The sequence below is a fragment of the Podarcis cretensis genome (assembly GCF_951804945.1).
Source record: "Podarcis cretensis genome assembly, chromosome: 14".
NCBI classification, from domain to species: Eukaryota; Metazoa; Chordata; class Lepidosauria; order Squamata; family Lacertidae; genus Podarcis; species Podarcis cretensis.
This window is the reverse complement of record NC_137183.1, coordinates 8,923,638-8,946,302: the sequence shown is the minus strand read 5'-3', so window position 1 is coordinate 8,946,302 and position 22,665 is coordinate 8,923,638. Positions and strand designations below refer to the sequence as shown.

General features: G+C 45.9%; 1 protein-coding gene across 2 annotated transcripts in view; it reads right to left on the bottom strand.

Moving 5' to 3' along the window:
- The window catches only part of CD276 (CD276 molecule), a 53,255-nt gene that overhangs the window by 27,769 nt on the left and 2,821 nt on the right, over nucleotides 1–22,665 (bottom strand). For both annotated transcript variants that reach the window (XM_079953466.1, XM_079953465.1), the window contains exon 2: nucleotides 7,329–7,453. In XM_079953466.1, coding sequence (XP_079809592.1) covers nucleotides 7,329–7,377 — 49 coding nt within the window. In that variant the 5' untranslated portion in view covers nucleotides 7,378–7,453. The remainder of the gene's footprint in view (nucleotides 1–7,328; nucleotides 7,454–22,665) is intronic.

Here is a 22,665-nt window from a genome sequence, read left to right as displayed (position 1 = left end):
TAGTATACTGGTCATCATGTTGCTTGTGTTGTTTGTTGTGTTAAGTTTGCAACACAGGGGTTTGTTGTTCCTTTGGACCACATCAGTGAGGCCAAGAGAGGGGTCTTGTCACCCGGGCAGCCTTGCATTGATACGGAACTATGTGGTCCTCCAGGCTAACCTTAAATATGACACCACCTACACAGTGCAGATTCCCTCCAGCCCCTCTGTGCACAGGAATAGATCCAGTGGAAAGGAATCAAAGGGGAAATGTGTGGCATTAGCAAACGGTGTGACCCTCTCGGCTCCAGAACACAGCACTAGGACCAAAAGGAGTCAGGAGCCACGGCAGAACACTGCTGCCCCCTGCTGCCCAACAGGAGGTGTTGCAACTTTTTCCTGGTTAAAAAAGAAATGAATCAGCATGGGGACGACTAGACACTGACAACAGCATTAACTGCAGGTGCAAAGCCTGCAACCACCTTCCATCAATCAAGTATGGGTGACAGCAACAAGGAAAGGCTCAAGGTTTCTTTTGCAGCATGGATCTGTCCTCTCTTTTCTGTGCCAGATGAAGGGGGAGCCTGAAAAAAGGACAGTGTCAGACAAAAACTAAGGGGAAGAGATTTGCTGGGTCAGACGGAAGGCCTCCCCAAGCCTGCCATCCCATTTCCCATAGGGGGCAAACAGATTCCTCTAGGACAGCCTTTCTCAACCTGTGGGTCCCCAGATGTTGTTGGACTACAACTCCTATCACCCCTAGCTAGCAAGGCCAGAGCTCAGGGATGATGGGAGTTGTAGTCCAACAACATCTGGGGACCCACAGGTTGAGAACCACTGCTCTAGGACATGGATAGACAAACTAAGGCCTGGGGGACGGATCCGGCCTAATTGCCTTCTGGATCTGGCCCATGAATGGTCCGGGAATCGCCGTGTGGATCGGTGTGGGTATTCTGATCAATCAGGCTGCACCATTCCCCCCACACACAGACACACACTGCAGCGGCACCTCCTCCCTCCCTCCTCCTGGTTTCTCCCCGCCCTGCCTAGAGGAGGAATGAGGCTGGGCTTTGTTAAGCCACAGTTTGGCTGAGTGCCATTTTAAGCAGCCCCTCTCCGGATCCAGCCCTTTCACGTCACTCACTATCCTTCCGCCACCGCCAGCCCCTGCCTCTCACAAGGCACAGGTAAACAGCCACCAGGGCTCATTCGATGCTGTGGAGATGGGAGGGAAGAGTCGTGGGAGGTGGGATTTATTTTCAAAATATAGTATTTTTCGCTCTATAAGACGCACCAGACCATAAGGCGCACTTAGTTTTTGGAGGAGGAAAAGAAGAAGAAAAAATATTCTGAATCCCAGAAGCCAGAACAGCAAGAGGGATCGATGCACAGTGAAAGCAGCAATCCCTCTTGCTGTTCTGGCTTCTGTGATAGCCGTGCGAAGCCTCTTCAGGGCAGTGGGATGAAGGCTCTCCCTGCCCGGAAGAGGCTGCGCGTGGCTAAGGCAGAAGCCAAGAGAGGCGCTTCACTGAAGGGGCGCTGCGCAGCTCTCCCTCTCTGTGCAGCGCCATTCGCTCCATAAGACGCACTCACATTTCCCTTACTTTTTGGGAGGAAAAAAGTGTGCCTTATGGAGTGAAAAATACGGTAGTCCGGCCCACCACAACGTCTAAGGGACAGTGGACCAGCTCCCTGCGGAAAAGGTTTGCTGAGCCCTGCTCTAGGAATCACATCCTGACCTCTATGCACACTCACACAGAGAAACTGGTATTCAGTGGGACTCTGCCTTTAAACACGGAGTCTCTATTCAGCCATCACGGTTAAAAGTCATACACTGACCTAGAATCCTAGAATTGTATGATTGAAACTAGAAAAAGCCAGATCTTGAAGATTGGAGCATGGCCTGGTCTGGAAAAGGAAAGTTGGAGATTCCCCAATGCAGGGATCAATTGACTTTTGGGATATGGATTTGGGTCAGGAGGAGATTGGAGCTTTTGGGGCCTTTGGTTTTGGAGGAATTTCGAAACAAGATTTAGAATGCTTTATGGATCCTAGCTTTAACTATCTGGCTGTCCTGTTAAGAAGGTATAAAGGCTTTGTTGGGATGGAGCTCCCCCGAGATCTGTTTTTTAGCACTAAAGATTATGAACAAGATCGGCAGAAGGGATGTGAAGAAGAGTTAAGAGCCTCGGATATAAGATCTCCAGGTTGATGGACTGTTTGGAGTTGACAGAAGGGACGGCAGAGGCCGAGACCAGGGAGAGGAGATGGTGGAAGAAGTTTGGGAATTTAAAGTTTATATTTGGAAATTTTGTAAAAATTTAATGAGGGAGAGAAAAATCGTGGAATGAAATTTCTATGACCTAGTGGAAATGTTTTAAGAGTTTAAGTTCAAATAGATATATTAATTTTAAGGAGAAATAAGATTAAAAAAGAAAAAAGAAAAAACCGATTGTTAATTGGTGAAAGAAGAGAATGTAAAATTATAGTGTATTGAGATAGATTATAAGGATAAAATAAAGAGGGAAAGGATTTGCTGAAATATTTAACTGAATTAGAATACAAAAAAGGGAGGTGGGAGGAGGTCAAGGAAACAAGCAAATGAAAGATATATTATGTGAAGGTTTGATGTGTTTTTTGCTTTTGTTTTTCCTTTTTTCTTGATTTTTTTTTCTTTTTTTATTTGTATGGTATTCTTTTTTTCTATTGTGATACACTGTTTTGTTTTTTGTTTAAATTGGTGTTTTTCTGTTTTATCTGTAACCTTTAAAACCTTAATAAATATTATTTTTTTAAAAAAATAGAATCCTAGAATTGTAGACTTGGAAGGGACCCTGAGGGTCATCCAGTCCACGCCCCTGCAATGCAGCAACATGCAGCTGTCCCATATGGGGACTGAACCTGCAATCTTGGCGTTATCAGCATCATGCGCTAACTAACAGAGCTATCCTCTGGGAATTCATCTAATCATGTCATCTGAGTAAGAGCACTGCAGCAGAGGCTAGGAACCTTTTTCAGGACAAGGAACGCATTTCTTTCTTTCTGGGCAACCTTTTGGGGGCCACTTGCCAGGAGTGGGCAGGGCCGGAGGCAAAAGTGGGTGGAGCAAAGGATGTATACTTTACCTGTCAACCAGGATTGACTAGACAATGGGCGATGGTTTTAATTTCTATAGCAAAGGTGTCAATGGACCTTAAATGACAACTTACCGTATTTTTCGCCCTATAGGACGCACTTTTTCCCCTCCAAAAATGAAGAGGAAATGTGTGTGCGTCCTATGGGGCGAATGCAGGCTTTCGCTGAAGCCTGGAGAGCAAGAGGGGTAGGTGCACACCGACCCCTCTCGCTCTCCAGGCTTCAGGAAGCTATCCACAAGCCTTTGGAGCGCAGCAGGAGTTCCTGCCGGGCTCCGCAGGCTTGCGGATAGGTGCTTGCAGCCTGAAGTCCGGGGTGCGCAGCGGCCTACAGCGCCGCACTCCCCGGGCTTTGGATAGCAGCAAGCTCTGGGAGCGATGGTGAGGTTGAGCGCAACCTCATCATCGTTCCCGGACCCGTTCTGGGGGCTGGGGTCAGGGGAAGCTCGGGCTTCCCCCACCCCCAGCCCGGCAAGCTCGGGGGAAAATAATTTTTTTTTTCTTTATTCCCCCCCCCCAAAAAAAAAATAAGTGTGCCCTATGGGCCGGTGCGCCCTATAGGGCGAAAAATACGGTATACAACAAAAAACAATTTTTAGAATTTATTGGACTCCACTACGTTTGTATAGAACAGGACTATCTTGAACAGCATTTTATTGGAGATGTAATAAGGATAATGCTTCTTTAAAACAGGTTTTTACAATGTCCTGCACTTACTAAGTCTTGGGAGAATGCTAAAATTTTCAGAGGCTATTCTTATTTTGAACTATATACCCTCTATATGGGATTTGACAACTGGACAATGTAAATGGATTCTCTGTGCCCTTACTATGGCCAAAAGACCTATATTGCTGCACTGGAAAGAGAAATGCACCTTGTGATAATTAATTCCATAGTTTAATCATACACTGCATGACCCAAAGCAGAGGCATGTTCTCCAGCAAAACTGGTAAGTTCAGAAGCAACTGCCTATGTAAAGGTAAAAGGACCCCTGACCGTTAGGTCCAGTTGTGGCCGACTCTGGGGTTGCGGTGCTCATCTCGCTTTATTGGCTGAGGGAGCCGGCGTACAGCTTCCAGGCCATGTGGCCAGCATGACTAAGCCACTTCTGGCGAACCAGAGCAGCGCACGGAAAAGCCATTTACCTTCCCGCCGGAGTGGTACCTATTTATCTACTTGCACTTTGACGTGCTTTCGAACTGCTAGGTTGGCAGGAGCTGGGACCGAACAACGGGAGCTCACCCCGTTGCAGGGATTTGAACCGCCAACCTTCTGATCGGCAAGCCCTAGGCTCTGTGGTTTAACCCACAGCGCCACCCGCATCCCTTAACTGCCTATGTAAATACATCCAAATACAGAAATATTTCTCTAAGAAACCGTGATTGATTAATCTGAAATTACAGGGAACCCTTTCAGGTTGCCTGGTGAGCAGGATTGCGAGGAAGGAAGCACAGGTGTCTGACTAACCATAGTGCTTATTACTAAACAGGCTTGTTATTGTTTCTAAGCAATTCCGAGTTTGACTTCCCCCAGTCGCCTTATTATGTAGCGGGAAGAGAGGGAGACTGTAAGTTCCTCCATTCACACACTAGATGGCACCCTTGCTCTGATTTTATGAATCCAGTCCCTGCAAGGTGAATTGTCTATCAGCGCTGAGCATCATGAAAGAAAATCATGAGGAACAGTTCTCTATCTGAGAACTGAACCTCATTGCAGAGTACGGCTACTCCTGTGTGTGTGAATCCCAGACAGATCCCAAATTTACATAAAAACCCAGTCATACAGCTAACTGAATATCAGAAGCTGCCTTCTGCTGACTCAGACTATTGGTCCACCTGCACGGACTGGCAGCATCTCTCCAGGGTTTTGGGAAGGCCGTCTCCCCCAGCCCTACCTGGAGATCTCCAGGGATCGGACTTGGGGCCTTATGCATGCAAAGCAGATGACCTACCCCTGAGCGTCAGGGCTGGATCATCAGCAGGTCAGAAGGGAGACTCGGAGACTCAAAGTGAAGCCAGATTTTTAATTATTATTACTATTATTACTATTATTTAATTATTAATACAATTATTAATTTATTAATATTAATACAAATAATAATAATAATAATAATCATCATCATCATCATCTTATTTATACCCCACCCTCCCCAGCCAAGACCAGGCTCAGGGTGGCTAACAACCAATAATAAAAACAAGTTGATTAAAATACAACTTAAAAAACAAGATTAAAATACAACATTAAAACATTAAGATGCAGCCTCTTCACAGGAGGAGAAAGGAAAAAAGAAAGAGGGGGAGGGAATCAGATTGACTCCAAGCCAAAAGCCAGGCAGAACAACTCTGTCTTACAGGCCCTGCGGAAAGAAATCAGATCCCGCAGGGCCCTGGTCTCATGAGACAGAGTGTTCTACCAGGCCGGGGCCAGTGTTGGAAAAGCCCTGGCTCTAGTTGAAGCTAATCTACCTTCCTGATGGCCCGGGACCTCTAGGGTGTTGCTGTTTATGGACCTTGAGGCTCTCCGTGGGGCATACCGGGAGAGGCGGTCCGTAGGTACGAGGGTCCTAGGCTGTGAAGGGCTTTAAAGGTCAAACCCAGCATACAAGCAGAGAACATGCAGGGGATGTTGCCAAGTCTAGCTCTCGGCGCCTCCTGCTTCAGCCGAAATATCCGCCTCCAGATGTCTCCCAAGGCAGCGCAAACCCCAGAGAGGAGGGCTCCCGCCATTGGCTTTCTCAGCTTTGTGTTCAGCTACATGCAAAACCCTGTGTAATATTCCTTTTCAACCTGGGACGGGAGGAGATGAGGGATGGGCTGTTGCTAAGTGGTTAGAGCAGGGGTCCCCAAACTAAGGCCCACGGGCCAGATAAGGTCCAAGGGACTCGTTTATCCAGCCTGCAGTGACCCCCGCCACCCACTGCCACCGCCCACTCTTACCGGCGATGCACTGCGCGGCTGCCCACTTCCGGGTTGGAGGAGCACCGGAAATAGCTTGTGCACATGCGCAAGCATTATTTGCGCATGTGCAAGCATTATTTCCAGTACACATCTGGGTCAGAGGAGGCCCATGCACATGCGCACAAGCTATTTCCAGTGCTCCTCCAACCCGGAAGTGCGCCGGAAATAGCATATGCACATACATATGGGCATGCGCTCCCCCGCCCACTGGCCCGCCACACAATCAGCGCTGGAGACACCGGCCCAAGGCACGTTAAGTTTGCTGACCCCTGGGTTAGAGCATCTCCTCTGCGTGCAGAAGGCTGCAAACCACACTTAGTACCTTTGCCTGGAGTTCCTCAGTCCTGAGTTAATGTATGAAGCTATTTTTGCACTGAATCAGGGTCATAAGCCACCTAACTCAGTACAGTGGTACCTTGGTTCTCAAACTTAATCCGTTCCAGAAGTCTGTTCCAAAACCAAAGCGTTCCAAAACCAAGGCACGCTTTCCCATAGAAAGTAATGCAAAATGGATTAATCCGTTCCAGACTTTTAAAAACAACCCCTAAAACAGCAATTTAACATAAAGACTAATAAGACCATTGATCCATAAAATGAAAGCAATAATCAATGTACTGCACTATAAAATAAATAAGAGAGTATTGTAGATGATGAAAACAAAAAAAAATTCTTACCTGCACTGATGATGGTCATTGTTTGGATGGGTTTTTTTTATCCATTTCCGCAGTCACACAATCAATCAGTCAGTAGCTGAAGTGGGTTCCGCACAGTCACAAAAACAAATTAACCGAAAAAGCCGCAAAAACAAAAACGCAAAATAAATAGCAAAAACAAAAGCACCAAACTTAATCTGTTCCGGATGTCTTTTTGACTTCCAAAATGTTCAAAAACCAAGGCGATTGGTGCAGGCGCCCCGAAAACAATAGCCGACAGCCACATCGGACGTTCGGTTTCCGAAAAACGTTCGAAAACTGGAACACTTACTTTCAGGTTTTCAGCGTTTGAGAACCAAGGTACCACTGTATTGTTTACTCTGACTGACAGCCATTGTCCAGGGTCTCATATGGGAGACTCTCTCATCCCTGGCCACCTGTGAACCAGCGGACAAACCTAAGACTAAAGAGAGCACGGCACGGTCAGGAAACCTCAATTTCCCCTCTCTTTGTAAAGGTCTGGGTCTCACTCCTGAAAATCAGAGGACCCGAATCCAGGACAGAATCTTGCAGAGGCAAAACCCACAAGCATCCCAACCCCTTACCAGCCAGTGCTGACAGCAGAAGACCAGCGATCCACAACTGGAAGCACATCTTTCTTGCAATGTTTGTTCCCTTCGGGACGGAGCACCAGGATGCAATTTTAGGGAGAGCAAATCTTCACACCTTCCTAGGAGAAAAAAAGGAACAAAAAAAAATCAGCCATGAATTCCTCAAAAGACGATTCCATCTCTGGATTGGTCAGCTCCTTTTGATAACCCTCAGGGACTTCTAGAGAAGATGGGGCAAAGCACACCTGAGTACCTGTCGCTCTGTGATGCAGCTGGACTCCAACTCCCCAGGGTCCAAGCCAGCAGGTCCAATGGTCATGGATGAGAGGAGTTGTAGTCCAACAACATATGGAGGGTCACAGCTTCACAACTCCTGAAATAATCACACATCCTGCCTCTGCTTATCCCTCTGCAGTCCCAATGACCCTTTCGGATTTTAGATTGGAATCTCTTTGGGGCAGGGAGCTTCTCTCTGCAAAGCAGGGCTGGGAAACCAGTGGGCCTCCAGATACTGTCAGGATCTAACTCTCATCAGCTACAGCCAGCAGGGCCAATGGTCAGGGGTGATGGAAGACGTGGTCCCACTGATGTCGCCAAGTCAGCATCACTATACAAAACAAGGACTCTGAAACAAAACAAAGTCTCTCTCTGCAAGATCCGTTGGCTGTGTCGGAGATTGCCAAAAGACCAGTAAGGCACGCATTATTACTACTAATGGAATTTCTATCCTGCTTAATGCCAAAATAGGCTTTTAAATGGCTTACGGAGTATACCAATGATAGAATCATAGAACTGCAGAGTTGGAAGTGTCAGTGTTTGGAAAAAGCAAAAGGGTTCTGACCTCCCTTTGTTGCCTCAGCCTGGTCCTCGGACCCATGTCGGCATAAAAGAGTCCACCAGAAGAGTCTCCCTGCAGAGTACTTTCTGCTTTTATTCTTAAAAGTCTTTCTGCAAAAGCGACTGACCAACTGTACACACATCACCACTATCAGCTTTCACCAACCAACCAACCCAACCCAACATTTCTCACTCTATATATACAACCCAGTGCAGGCCGCTGACTCATGCTGACCCAGCTTTTTTAAGCATTAAAGAAACAGCGGCCATTTCAGCCGTGACAGGAAGGGACCCCAAGGGTCATCTAGTCCAACCCACTGCAAAGCAGGAATCACAACAAAGGAGTCCCTGATAGATGGCCAACGAACCTTCGGAAAGAGAGGCCACCACCTTCTGATATGGTCTCCTAAGTCCCCCAGATCTAAATAAAATACATTTTCCCCTCCCCTGCACTATAACCCTGCCTACTTTTTGAAAACAGACTTCTTTCCTTGGTGTGCCTGTTTTCTTCATTCCATTTCAGAATTTGTAAGCATGCATGCTATTTCCTGAATTTCCGAGATAAATGGAAAGAATGATTCATTCTCTAGACCATGTTCCCACTTACATCTTGTATTTGCATTATGTTGTTAAGTTTACAACAGGCATGGCCAAAGCCCATTATGGGGGCCTAATGAAGCCCCCGTGACCGTATATCTTCTGTAAAATTGTTTTTAAAAAGCTCAGCAACTTTGGGGTTAAATCCTTAAAAAAGCTCAACAACTTCTGGGTAAAATTGTAAAACTTGGGTCAGCCCTCACACATGTTCACGTCATCAAATCTGGCCCTCTTTGAAAAGAGTTTGGGCACCCCTGGTTTACAAGGCTTGAGAATTCAACTCCAACATTTGGGGGGGGGGGTAAGTGTTAACTAGGGACGCAGGTGGCGCTGTGGGTTAAAAGCCTCAGCGCCTAGGGCTTGCCGATCGAAAGGTCGGCGGTTCGAATCCCTGCGGCGGGGTGCGCTCCCGCTGCTCGGTCCCAGCGCCTGCCAACCTAGCAGTTCGAAAGCACCTCCGGGTGCAAGTAGATAAATAGGGACCGCTTACCAGCGGGAAGGTAAACGGCGTTTCCGTGTGCGGCTCTGGCTCGCCAGAGCAGCGATGTCACGCTGGCCACGTGACCCGGAAGTGTCTCCGGACAGCGCTGGCCCCTGGCCTCTTAAGTGAGATGGGCGCACAACCCCAGAGTCTGTCAAGACTGGCCCGTATGGGCAGGGGTACCTTTACCTTTACCTTTAACTGTTAACTAACTTGGGCTTTTTAAAGCCCCAAAGTGGTTCTCTCCCCCCCCCCCTTGTTCTACTAAAATAGTGCTTTAAATACCTGGCCATTATTTGGCAGGTATAAAATTTTAAAAGATGATGCTGTTAAGGTGCTACACTCAATATGCCAGCAAGTTTGGAAAACTCAGCAGTGGCCAGAAGATTGGAGAAGATCAGTCTACATCCCAATCCCAAAGAAGGGCAGTGCCAAAGAATGCTCCAACTATCGCACAATTGCACTAATTTCTCACGCTAGCAAGGTTATGCTTAAAATTCTACAAGGAAGGCTCAAGCAGTATGTGGACCGAGAACTCCCAGAAGTGCAAGCTGGATTTAGAAGAGGCAGAGGAACCAGAGACCAAATTGCAAACATGCGCTGGATTATGGAGAAAGCTAGAGAGTTCCAGAAAGACATTTACTTCTGCTTCATTGACTATACAAAAGCCTTTGACTGTGTCGACCATGGCAAACTATGGCAAGTTCTTAAAGAAATGGGAGTGCCTGATCACCTCATCTGTCTCCTGAGAAATCTCTATGTGGGACAAGAAGCTACAGTTAGAACTGGATATGGAACAACTGACTGGTTCAAAATTGGGAAAGGAGTACGACAAGGCTGCATTTTGTCTCCCTGCTTATTTAACTTATATGCAGAATTCATCATGCGAAAGGCTGGGCTGGATGAATCCCTAGCCGGAATTAAGATTGCCGGAAGAAATATCAACAACCTCAGATATGCAGATGACACAACCTTGATGGCAGAAAGTGAGGAGGAATTAAAGAACCTTTTATTGAGGGTGAAAGAGGAGAGTGCAAAATATGGTCTGAAGCTCAACATCAAAAAAACGAAGATCATGGCTACTGGTCCCATCACCTCCTGGCAAATAGAAGGGGAAGAAATGGAGGCAGTGAGAGATTTTACTTTCTTGGGCTCCATGATCACTGCAGATGGTGACAGCAGCCACGAAATTAAAAGACGCCTGCTTCTTGGGAGAAGGGCAATGACAGGCCTAGACAGCATCTTGAGAAGTAGAGACATCACCTTGCCAACAAAGGTCCGTATAGTTAAAGCTATGGTTTTCCCAGTAGTGATGTATGGAAGTGAGAGCTGGACCATAAAGAAGGCTGATCGCCGAAGAATTGATGCTTTTGAATTATGGTGCTGGAGGAGACTCTTGAGAGTCCCATGGACTGCAAGAAGATCAAACCTCTCCATTCTGAAGGAAATCAGCCCTGAGTGCTCACTGGAAGGACAGATTGTGAAGCTGAGGCTCCAGTACTTTGGCCACCTCATGAGAAGAGAAGACTCCCTGGAGAAGACCCTGATGTTGGGAAAGATGGAGGGCACAAGGAGAAGGGGGCGACAGAGGACGAGATGGTTGGATAGTGTTTTCGAGGTTACCAGCATGAGTCTGACCAAGCTGCGGGGGGCAGTGGAGGACAGGAGTGCCTGGCGTTCTCTGGTCCATGGGGTCACGAAGAGTCGGACACGACTAAACGACTAAACAACAACAACAATTATTTGGCAGACCTTGATGGGTCTAATACAGTGGTACCTCGGGTTACAGACGCTTCAGGTTACAGACTCTGCTAACCCAGAAATAGTACCTCGGGTTAAGAACATTGCTTCAGGATGAGAACAGAAATCTTGTGGCGGCAGCAGGAGGCCCCATTAGCTAAAGTGGTACCTTGGGTTAAGAAGAAGAAGAAGAAGAAGAAGAAGAAGAAGAAATTATTTATACCCTGCCCTTCCCGGTTCAGAAAACCGGGCTCAGAGCGGCTAACAACAAATTTAAAACACTTAATTGTGATACAACAAAAAACAGCATAAAATACAGTATAAAAGTGTGAATAACAATAAATTCAAAGTTCTAAAATCAATTTAGGAGGAAATCCATCCATAGTTTCAGGTTAAGAACGGACCTCCAGAACGAATTAAGTTCTTAACCCGAGGTACCACTGTACCCAGTTGCCACTGCAAATACTTTTTGAAAACAGTTGCAGGGATCCTATTCCTGGGGGCTCTGGAGACAGAAAAGTATGGAAGGAGCTACCAGCTCAGGAAGTAGCTGCAGCTGGGCTGCTCTTCCTCCCATTTGCTGTGGAGGTTTTTTCTGGGGGGGGGGCGGAGAGGATATTGTGGCAGCGGAGGAAGCATCCAAACAGTGAGGAGATTCATTTGTCTCACAATAAGTTGTGTGCCAGGCTTCCGCTTGCTGAAACTCAGCTGGGAATGTTCCCCCAGTTCTGTGCAATTTGTAAAGGATGCTCAGTGTGCCTGACCGAAGGGACTGTTTTAATGTGCATTTTATTATCTGTTTATCTGTTGCATTTATAGCCCACCTTTCTTCCTCCAAGGTGCTCAAGGTGTCTTACCTGGTCCCCCCCCCTTCCTCATGTAAACCCCACGACAAACCTGTGAGAGGCAATGACTAGCCCAAGAACACCCAGTCAGCTTCATAAGTGAGTGGGGGTATGAACCCTGGTCTCCCAGGTCCTAGTCTGATGCTTTAATAACCATTATATCACACTAGAAAGCAATGACAAACCTAGACAGCATCTTAAAAAGCAGAGACATCACCTTGCCATCAAAAGTCCATATAGTTAAAGCTATGGTTTTCCCATTAGTGATGTATGGAAGTGAGAGCTGGACCATAAAGAAGGCTGGTCGCCGAAGAATTGTTGCTTTTGAATTATGGTGCTGGAGGAGACTCTTGAGAGTCCCCTGGACTGCAAGAAGATCAAACCTCTCCATTCTGAAGGAAATCAGCCCAGAGTGCTCACTGGAAGGACAGATCCTGAAGCTGAGACTCCAATACTTTGGCCACCTCATCAGAAGAGAAGGCTCCCTGGAAAAGAGCCTGATGTTGGGAAAGATGGAAGGCACAAGGAGAAGGGGACGACAGAGGATTAGATGGTTGGACAGTGTTCTCAAAGCTACCAGCATGAGTTTGACCAAACTGCGGGAGGCAGTGGAAGACAGAAGTGCCTGGCGTGCTCTGGTCCATGGGGTCACAGAGAGTCGGACACGACTAAACGACTAAACAACAACAATATCACACTAGTTCTATGGATGTTTACGGTGCAATGCTTTTTTGTATTAACAGAAACCAGAACAACATTTTTGGCAATGCGTTCATCTTAATTGCTGCAATTCTTCCTAATAATTATAAATTCATTCTACCCCATATCTCTAGATTCCTTTTTATTTCATTCCAAATCTTTTCATAATTGTCTTTGAAAATATTAATATCCTCAGTTGTAAGCCAAATTCCTAGATATTTAACTTTCTTATGAATCTCTATTTCTATGGTCTGATATAGTTCTGTTTTGTCTGGTTCTGGTAAATTTTTAACTAACAGCTTGATCTTATTTTTATTTAATTTAAAGCTTGCAATTTGCCCAAACATTGTAATGCTTTTTTGTAAAACGCTAATCAAATTTGTGGGTGGCACCAAACTGGGAGAGGATTCAAGACCACCTTAACAGGATGGAGAACTGAGGCCCAAACTAACAAAATGAATTTCAATCGGGACAAAGGTTATATACTTACAAAGGAAAAATCAGATGCACAAATATAGGACGGGGAAATCCTGGCTTGACAGTAAGGTAAAGGTAAAGGGACCCCTGACCATTAGGTCCAGTCGTGGCTGACTCTGGGGTTGCGGCGCTCATCTTGCATTATTGGCCGAGGGAGCCAGCGTACAGCTTCCTGGTCATGTAGCCAGCATGACTAAGCTGCTTCTGGCGAACCAGAGCAGCGCACGGAAACGCTGTATACCTTCCCGCCGGAGTGGTACCTATTTATCTACTTGCACTTTGACGTGCTTTCAAACTGCTAGGTTGGCAGGAGCAGGGACCGAGCAACGAGAGCTCACCCTGTTGCGGGGATTCAAACCACCGACCTTCTGATCGGCAAGTCCTAGGCTCTGTGGTTTAACCCAGTGGCGTAACGTGGGTTGTCAGCACTCGGGGCAAGGCAAGTAATTTGCGCCCCCTAACCCTGGATTTGCGCCCCCTAACCCTATTCCTAACCCTGATCCCCAGATGTTGCGCCCGGTGCGGCCGGCACCCCCTGCACCCCCCACGCTACGCCACTGGTTTAACCCACAGCGCCACCCGTGTCCCTTGGCTTGACAGTAGTGCATGTGAAAAGGTTCTAGGGGTCTAATCAACAGAAGTCTAGTATCCAGATCAAGGGAATTACATAGTACCCATCTATCCCATCTTGGTCAGACCACACCGGGAGTCCTGTGTCCAGTTCTGGGTGCCACAAATCCAAGAAGGTTATTGACAAGCCGGAACATTTACATTTGGAGGATGGCCAGGATTATCAAGGGTCTGGAAACCAAGCCATATGAGAAATTGGTTGAGGAAGTTGGGTATGTTTACCCTGGAAAAAAGAAGACTAAGAGGAGATCTGATAGCCAAATATCTAAAAGGCTGCCATGTGTAAAAAACAGGCTTGTTTTCTCCTGCTCTGGAGGCCAGGACCTGAATCTATGGACTCAAATTACAAAAAGGAGATTCTGACTAAACACCAGAAACAACTTTCTGACAGTAAGAGCTGTTTGACAGTGGAACGGTCTCCCTTGGGAGGTTGTGGACTCTCCTTCATTGGGGTTTATAAACTGAGATTGTATGGCCATCTGTCAGGGACTCTTTAGTTGGGATTCCTCTTGGGGTCATTCCAACTCTACGATTCTGTGACTAAACCACAGACCAGTTTGTGGGCCAGCAGCCGCACAAATGCTACCATCATACAGGATGAGAGTTTCTTTTTTTTCTGTAATGTCTCAGGGCACTCCCATGGTGGTTCACAGAACAAAATCAAAATATAAAACCACAAAATATATAATCAATATAAAAAAACAACAACCCCTCCCAAAAAAGCCCCACATTTTAAAAGGGCATAGGATGTCAATCAACTTTAGCTGCTTTAGCCTTGAGCCAAACAGAATAAAAATCAGAAACAGAATACATACAGTAACAGAAACCTTAAAACATCTTTTTTAGATGTATTTCCAATACAGAAAATCCCAAGTTTATTCTCTGGGTTGATCCAGATGGCAAATCAAGAGTATGGCTTTCATTAAACATCTATGCCAGAAATTGTGGAAGCTGTTGTCTCAATTAGCATACTTGTTGTCATTCAACCAATAAATCATTAATTTACTTGCTAATACAAACCAGTAATCAGGGCTATGCAAACAGGCACATTAACAGGACATAAAAAAGAAGAAGTAATGCATCAGACCCAGAGGTATGCAATTTTAAATTACAATGTATATTCTGGTATCTTCCCCTAAAGAAATGTAGATGGTATTATGTTAAAACCAAAGAAAGGTGGTCAATGTTGCTTTCAGACCAAGAGCCCATATTGTTAACTTTCACACAGTCAACTGGAAACAGAATTAACACAGCAGATCCTCATAACACTTAATATAGCTACAATCTCCATGACTGTTCGCCTTCATGCCAAGATCCGCCATGATGTTGACTTTGAGGCAAATTCCATTCAAAGGTCTCCTACAGCATTAATTATAAGCCTCCTCCTTGAGATTATTCTGCCATGAAAGGTCCTCTGCACTATTAATTAGAAACTTCCTCCATGAGTTTATTCTGTCACTAACTGTGTCCTCTTCAGAGGAGCAATGGTATTACCAATTAATTGCCTCTTAACTGGGCAGTTCTTATACCCCTTGGAAGGGGGACTTTAATTACTGATTTCCTCTGATTTGTATCTAAACATTTCTCCATGGGTGTTTTGAATAAACAGGAAAGCGGGGCAAATGCAAATGAAACAGGCCATTAAAGCCTCCACCCCAGAGAACAGGAAGTGACTTATTAAGAGACTTATTATTCACATAAGAAATGTGAAATATAAACGTGCTAAATAACCAAAGAGTGACCAAACAGATTCAATTCCCAAAGTGGTTTAACAATCAGTCTCTCTTTACAAGCAACTCTGGAATTATAGCTCTGTGAGGAGTGTCTCCTAACCACTCTCAGCACCCTTAACAAACTACAGCTCCCAGGATTCTTTGGGGAAAGCCATGGTTCTGTAATGTATGTTTCCGAGCACAATTCAAAGTGTTGGTGCTGATGTTTAAAGCCCTAGACAGCCTCAGCCCTGTATAAGAAGAAGAGGAAGAGGAAGAGGAAGAGGAAGAGGAAGAGGAAGAGGAAGAGGAAGAGGAAGATGAAGAAGAAGAAGTTGTTTCCTCAGCCACTCTGGGCGGCTTTTAACAAAGTATTAAAATACAGTAGTCTGTTAAACATTAAAAGCTTCCCTAAAGAGAGCTGCCTTCAGATGTCTTCTAAAAGTCTGGTAGTTGTTCTTCTCTTTGACATCTGGTGGGAGGGTGTTCCACAGGGAGGGTGCCACTACCAAGAAGGCCCTCTGCCTGGTTCCCTGTAACTTGGCTTCTAACAGTGAGGGAACCGCCAGAAGGCCCTCAGCGCTGGACCTCAGTGTCAGGGCAGAACGATAGGGGTGGAGACGCTCCTTCAGGTATACATTGAAGGAGCATCTCCACCCCCATCATTCAGCCCAGATACTGAGGTCCAGCACTGAGGGCCTTCTGGCAGTTCCTTCACTGTGAGCTTACAGGGAACCAGGCAGAGGGCCTTCTCAGTAGTGGCACCCACCTTGTGGAACGCCCTCCCATCAGATGTCAAGGACATAAGTAAGTATACAACCTTTAGAAGACATCTGAAAGCAGCCCTGTGCAGTGGTACCTTAGTTCTCGAACTCAATCCATTCTGGAAGTCCTTTCGACTTCCAAAACGTTCAAAAACCAAGGCACAGCTTCTGATTGGCTGATTGGCCCCGGGAAAAATGCTGACAGCCGAAATGGATGTTTGGCTTCTGAAAAACGTTTGCAAACCGGAACACTTACTTCCAGGTTTGTGGCGTTTGGGAGACGATTCGGGAACCAAGGTTCCACTGTATAGGGAAGTTTTTAATGTTATGATGTTTTGTTTTGTTCCTTTATGTTTTGTGGGAAGCCGCCCAGAGTGGCTGGGGTAGCCCAGTCAGATGAGCAGGGTATATATAAATAGAATGGTGGTTGAGGAGTTTAGTTAGTTTGGGGGCAGCTTGTATGAAAAACCCTCAGCGGGTAGGTCAAAAACTTGGTCTAGGTGTCCCCTTACTGTTTCAAACATGCCTGGGAAGATCCCTTAGACCAGGGGTCAGCAAACATTTTCAGCGGGGGCCGGTCCACTGTCCCTCAGACCTTGTGTGGGGCTGGACTATACTTTTTGGGGGTGAATGAATGAATTCCTATGCCCCACAAATAACCCAGAGATGCATTTTAAATAAAAGCACACATTCTACTTATGTAAAAACATGCTGATTCATGGACTGTCTGCGGGCCGTATTGAGAAGGTGATTAGGCTGGATCCAGCCCCCGGGCCTTAGTTTGCCTAGCCACACCTTAGACATTCTACAAAACACAGACAACTATCAAAGACTTGCCTAATTCTAGCCACTGCCCTTTCCCCACAGATTCCTGGCACTCTAATTATCATTCTCATTGTGGCGTGTGTATTTATTTTTATATAAACCCTGGAACTATCTATTTATAAAAGCTTGTCTGTGTTTGTATTTTAAGCCATATGATGATGCAGCCTCTTCCTCCAAGAGTTCTCCTGGTTTTGCCTTTCCTCGCCAACACACCACTGTAATTGCCAAGTCTGAAATGCTTGAGGGTTACTGGATGAAGTCATTGCCATGCCCCCAACACACTAGACATGTAACTCTACCGACAACACAACCAGAAGGCTAAAGAAAGGGCAGCAAGCTCTCCTAAAAAGGTAAAGTAAAGGGACCCCTGACCATTAGGTCCAGTCGCAGATGACTCTGGGGTTGCGGTGCTCATCTCGCTTTATTGGCCGAGGGAGCTGGCGTACAGCTTCCGGGTCATGTGGCCAGGATGACTAAGCCGCTTCTGGTGAACCAGAGCAGCGCACGGAAACGCCGTTTACCTTCTTGCTGGAGCGGTACCGATTTATCTACTTGCACTTTGACGTGCTTTCGAATTGCTAGGTTGGCAGGAGCAGGGACCGAGCAACGGGAGCTCACCCCATTGCGGGGATTCAAACCACTGACCTTCTGATCGGCAAGTCCTAGACTCTGTGGTTTAACCCACAGCGCAACCCGTGTCCCAAGTTCTCCTAGAACTGGTCATAAAGCAGAGGGGTGTGAGGAATTAAATTCAGCTATATAAAATTATAAGACAGCATATTACCTAACTCCAAGAACTGGTCTTCAGTTTTTTGGGTTTTTTTAGAGGAGGAAGAAGTTATTGCTGGAGGCTTCTACTGCAAACCACAAGGAGAGATAGAATGTGTGTGTGTGTGCTTCAGATACTCCAGGGAAACAAATAGGGATGCAACCTATTGGAAAAGTAACGTATCGATTTTGCCTTGAAAATGTGAGAAAATGACAGGGCACAGAAGCAGCTGAAGGAGAAAGCAATTGCTGGATTCTTCAGGGGCATTAGCCAAAGGACCTGAATGATACCTACGCTGGTTGTGAGTTTGTTACTTGTTTAGTCATTTAGTCATATCCGACTCTTCGTGACCCCATGGACCAGAGCACTCCAGGCACTCCTGTCTTCCACTGCCTCCTGCAGTTTGGTCAAACTCATGCTTGTATCTTCGAGAACACTGTCCAACCATCTCATCCTCTGTCTTCCCCTTCTCCTTGTGCCCTCAATCTTTCCCAACATCAGGGTCTTTTCCAGGGAGTCTTCTCTTCTCATGAGGTGGCCAAAGTACTGGAGCCTCAGCTTCACGATCTGTCCTTCCAGTGAGCACTCAGGGCCGATTTCCGTAAGAATGGATAGGTTTGATCTTCTTGCAGTCCATGGGACTCTCAAGAGTCTCCTCCAGCACCATAATTCAAAAGCATCAATCCTTGTGAGTTTGTTACTGGGCTTTGCTAAATTGAGGTAAAGGTAAAGGACTGGGCCAGTCTTGGCAGACTCTAGGGTTGTGCACTCATCTCACTTAAGAGGCCGGGAGCCAGCGCTGTCTGCAGACACTTCCGGGTCACATGGCCAGCGTGACAAGCTGCATCTGGCGAGCCAGCGCAACACACGGAATGCCGTTTACCTTCCCGCTGGTAAGCGGTCCCTATTTATCTACTTGCACCCAGGGGTGCTTTCGAACTGCTAAGTTGGTAGGCGCTTGGTGCTGACCTTTAAAGCCCTAAACAGCCTTGGTCCAGTATGCCTGAAGGAGCGTCTCCACCCCCATCATTCTACCCAGAGACTGAGGTCCAGCTCCAAGGGCCTTCTGGCGGTTCCCTCACTACGAGAAGCAAATCTACAGGGAACCAGGCAGAGGGCCTTCTCAGTAGTGGCACCTGCCCTGTGGAACGCCCTCCCACCAGATGTCAACTACCAGACTTTTAGAAGACATCTGAAGGCAGCCCTGTTTAGGGAAGCTTTTAATGTTTGATGTATTACAGTATTTTAATATTTTTTTGGAAGTGACTGCAGAAGCTTAGCCAGAATGGCGGTGTATAAATAAATTATTATTATTATTATTATTATTATTATTATTATTATTATTATTAAAAGTTAGGGGTAGGGGTAGGGATCAATGCCTCACATCTCCAGCCACAGATGGGGAAAACTCTATAGAGCCTGAAACTCTATACAGCCACTGGTGGGAATACATTTGTAACATGTGGGCTGTGTTGCCTTCTGAGTAAACTTCCAGGGTTCAATGGCGGGCATGGCCAAAGGCAAAAGTGCATGGAGCAACAGATTAAACCTCTGTACAATTCTACACACACCTCTGTCCTTCATCCAGACAAGCGAAGAGGCATCTGTCATGGATGCTTTACCTGAGATTCCTGCATTGAATAGATGACCTTAGGGGGTCCCTCTCAACTCTATAGTTCTCTTATTCTATTATCAGCAGGGCGGATAAAAATCAATGATTTTTTTTTATTTTAAAAAATCAGATTTTTTTTTATTTAAATCAGATTTTTAAAATACTTTTGGAGGAAAACATCTTTTTAAACATAGTTTTCTATTTAAGTTACGTTATAGTCCAAAGGCTATTCATCAGGAAATAAGTTTTTCATGTGTGCTGAAACTCAGTCTAAGTTGGTTTTTAAGGAAAATGTTATTTAGGAAATGATTATTTTTCTCCTTCCAATAAAGTACAGCAGAAAAGTTGTCCAAATATAAACAGTTAACTTATTAAACCTCACAATAGTTTCATAATTATCTATGTATTTCCAATAGTATAACCAAATCAGTAATTTTTTATATAACTGTAAAAAACTACTCTGAAAATTTATTCTTGCAAAAATGAAACCTTCATCTGGTAGTAAATATTAAGATTGTACCAACAGGAATGTCTTTCTGTTAAAAAAAAAAAAAAAAAAGATTTAAATCAAGTCTTACTGACTAGTGATTTAAATCATGATTTAAATCATGATTTAAATCAAATCCATCCTTGTAATGGTTCTAGGGGTTGCTCGTGCGTAAACCGGTGCCACACCTGGCTGGGTTGCCTGAGTGAACCCTTTCTGTCCGGACAGCCACTCACCCGTGGCTGTCTCAATCGCTGGCAGAATCCGTCAGTGAGCGTTTCTTGAACTTCTTCCAGCAAAGAAGCTCTTTGACGCCTAGTCTCCGCCTACTCTCCCTGCGCGGAAGCCTTCCGCGCAAGGAGGGTGTAGACAGCGGAGGACCCTTACTCTCCCCGCTGGTCCCTGGCAAGGAGTCATGGGACCGCCTCGCCAATTCCCTCATCTGCTCCCCTTCTCCACTGGTGCTACGCTGATTCTCTTCCCCAGAAGATGGGCTGCCTCTCCCCATCCCGGGACGCTCTCTGGGACCCCTCCGGAGCCCGCTCTCTCCCTCCGGCCCTGATGGAAGTTCCCTGTCAACCCTGATTATCAGAGTTCATGGATACATTCCAGCCAGGCCACACACACAGAAAGAGAACCTCTTAGGGTACAAATATTCTCAGGGTGAAATGTGTATCCTAGGAAGAAGGGGTGTGGCTCTAATCAGAGGTCCAGATAGAGAAGATTTGGGGGGGGGGGATGAATTTGGCCTAATGTTCTTAAGCCCTGGTGTGGAGTGGATGGGCCAGAGGTCTGACTTCGTATAAGGCATTTTATGAAAGCGGGAGGGGAGACTGTTTCTAGAGCATCCACAATTTAACATTGACTTGCCCTGAGCATCAGTCATCCTGGAACACCACGACTCTGGCTGAAAGCCCAGGGCCACAATTAAAACTTCCCAGCACTCTTGCAACCATCTACATCTTCCAGGCAACACTACACTCTCGAGGCCTGATTGTCCATAATACTAAAGCAATATGATGCTTCTATCAGTAATTGAATGGGGGGGGTGTTCATCACTGTAACCAAGTGAAGAGCTGGTTCGTCTCCTCTGTAGGCTGGACTGGGGGGTGGGTTACAAACTGGCTTTTGTGGTTCCCAACAGTACAGCCTCTTGCATTAGCCAGCAACAGAGCATTTACATCCATTGGGCAGCATCTGAAACATCTCCCAAAGTGGTACCCAGTTCTTCAGATCTGTCGTCTGCAGTATTGTCAACACCACACTCATCAATACACTTGCTAGCCCAGGGTTCCCCCTTCAGGTACCTTCAGATGTTTCCAACTGCAAATCCCATCATCCTCGACCAGTGATCTTGTTGGCTGGGTCTGATGGAAGTCTAACAATACTTGGGAGGTACCAGACTGGGGAAGACTGAGCTGTTTCAGATATGGGAAGCATACTCACTCCTCTTCGACAGCGTTTCACGTCCATCTTTGGATAGATGTCTCTTCAAATTCTCTCCGGCATTCTCTGTTTGCTTGATGCAAAAAAGTGGCGCCCACCCTGTGGAACCCCCTCCCATCAGATGTCAAATAAACAACTATCTGACTCTTAGAAGACATCTGAAGGCAGCCCTGCTTAGGGAAGATTTTAATGTCTGGTGTTTTATTGTGCTTTTAATTCTGTTGGTAGCCACCCAGAGTGGCTGGGGAAACCCAACCAGATGGGCAGGGTATGAATAAATAAATAAATAAATAAATAAATAAATAAATGTAGTAATAGTAGTAGTTCCTCCACCCATTGCACAGGTGGTCACACCCTTGGCCTTTTAAAATTGTAGGGTCTCCAAACTAGCATTTAATCCTAATGTGCTTAATTTGTTATCCTATATATGTCATGCCCTGTATTGGTTAGCAACATCTTTTCCATGCTTTGGCCAAAGCAAGTCTTTCACAACACCTGGACTTTTTTCTTGGAGTTGAGGAAACGGATTTAACCTAGGACTGCATTTGAAGTGGGTGCTCAAATACTGAGCTCAAAGTCCTTCCCTACACCTAAAATGGTAGCTGCCGTTCTGCATGGCTGTAGCAAGAAGAAAAATGGGAAGCTCACTCAACCAAGTAGGCTAGGGGGCCAATTCCCTTGGGGCTTCCCTTCTCCCTGAACTGTTCCATCCAAGCTGGCTTTTTATAAGAACTGCCCCGTAATAATTGCCACTGGAGTTTGTTCATCTTCCTCTTCCCTCCCCATCCCCTTTTTCTTTTGTGTTGAGTCTTTTAGACCGCTAACCCATGAGCAAAAAAGCTTGTATGTTACTGATCTTCTGCAAGCCACTCTGGGAGCCTTTTCAGCTGAAGAGTGGGGTGATAATGCTCTATATACACTAAAATGAATAACTGAAATCAGCAGAAATTACTGAGACACAATTATGTGTACGGGCTGCAGCTTTAATTTGCATGCTTTGTTGGGATTGCAAAAATAAGTGTGCACAGTTTAGGGGCGTGTGTGGCTGTTCGGATTAATGTCAAAAGGGTTTTAAAGCGGCGGTTTCCAAACTATGGTCCATGAACCACCAGTGGCCTGTGAGCTTCCTTCATGTGGTCCACAGCATTTCTGTGGATTTGTGATTGAATATTCATGCTGATTTTTAATTGTATTCTTATTGCTTCTTTTGTTTCCTATACTATATTTTTATTGTAAAGGTAAAGGTAAAGGGACCCCTGACCACTAGGTCCAGTCGTGACTGACTCTGGGGCTGCGGTGCTCATCTCGCTTTAATTGGCCGAGGGAGCCGGCGTTTGTCCGCAGACAGCTTCTGGGTCATGTGGCCAGCATGACTAAGCCGCTTCTGGAGAACCAGAGCAGCGCACAGAA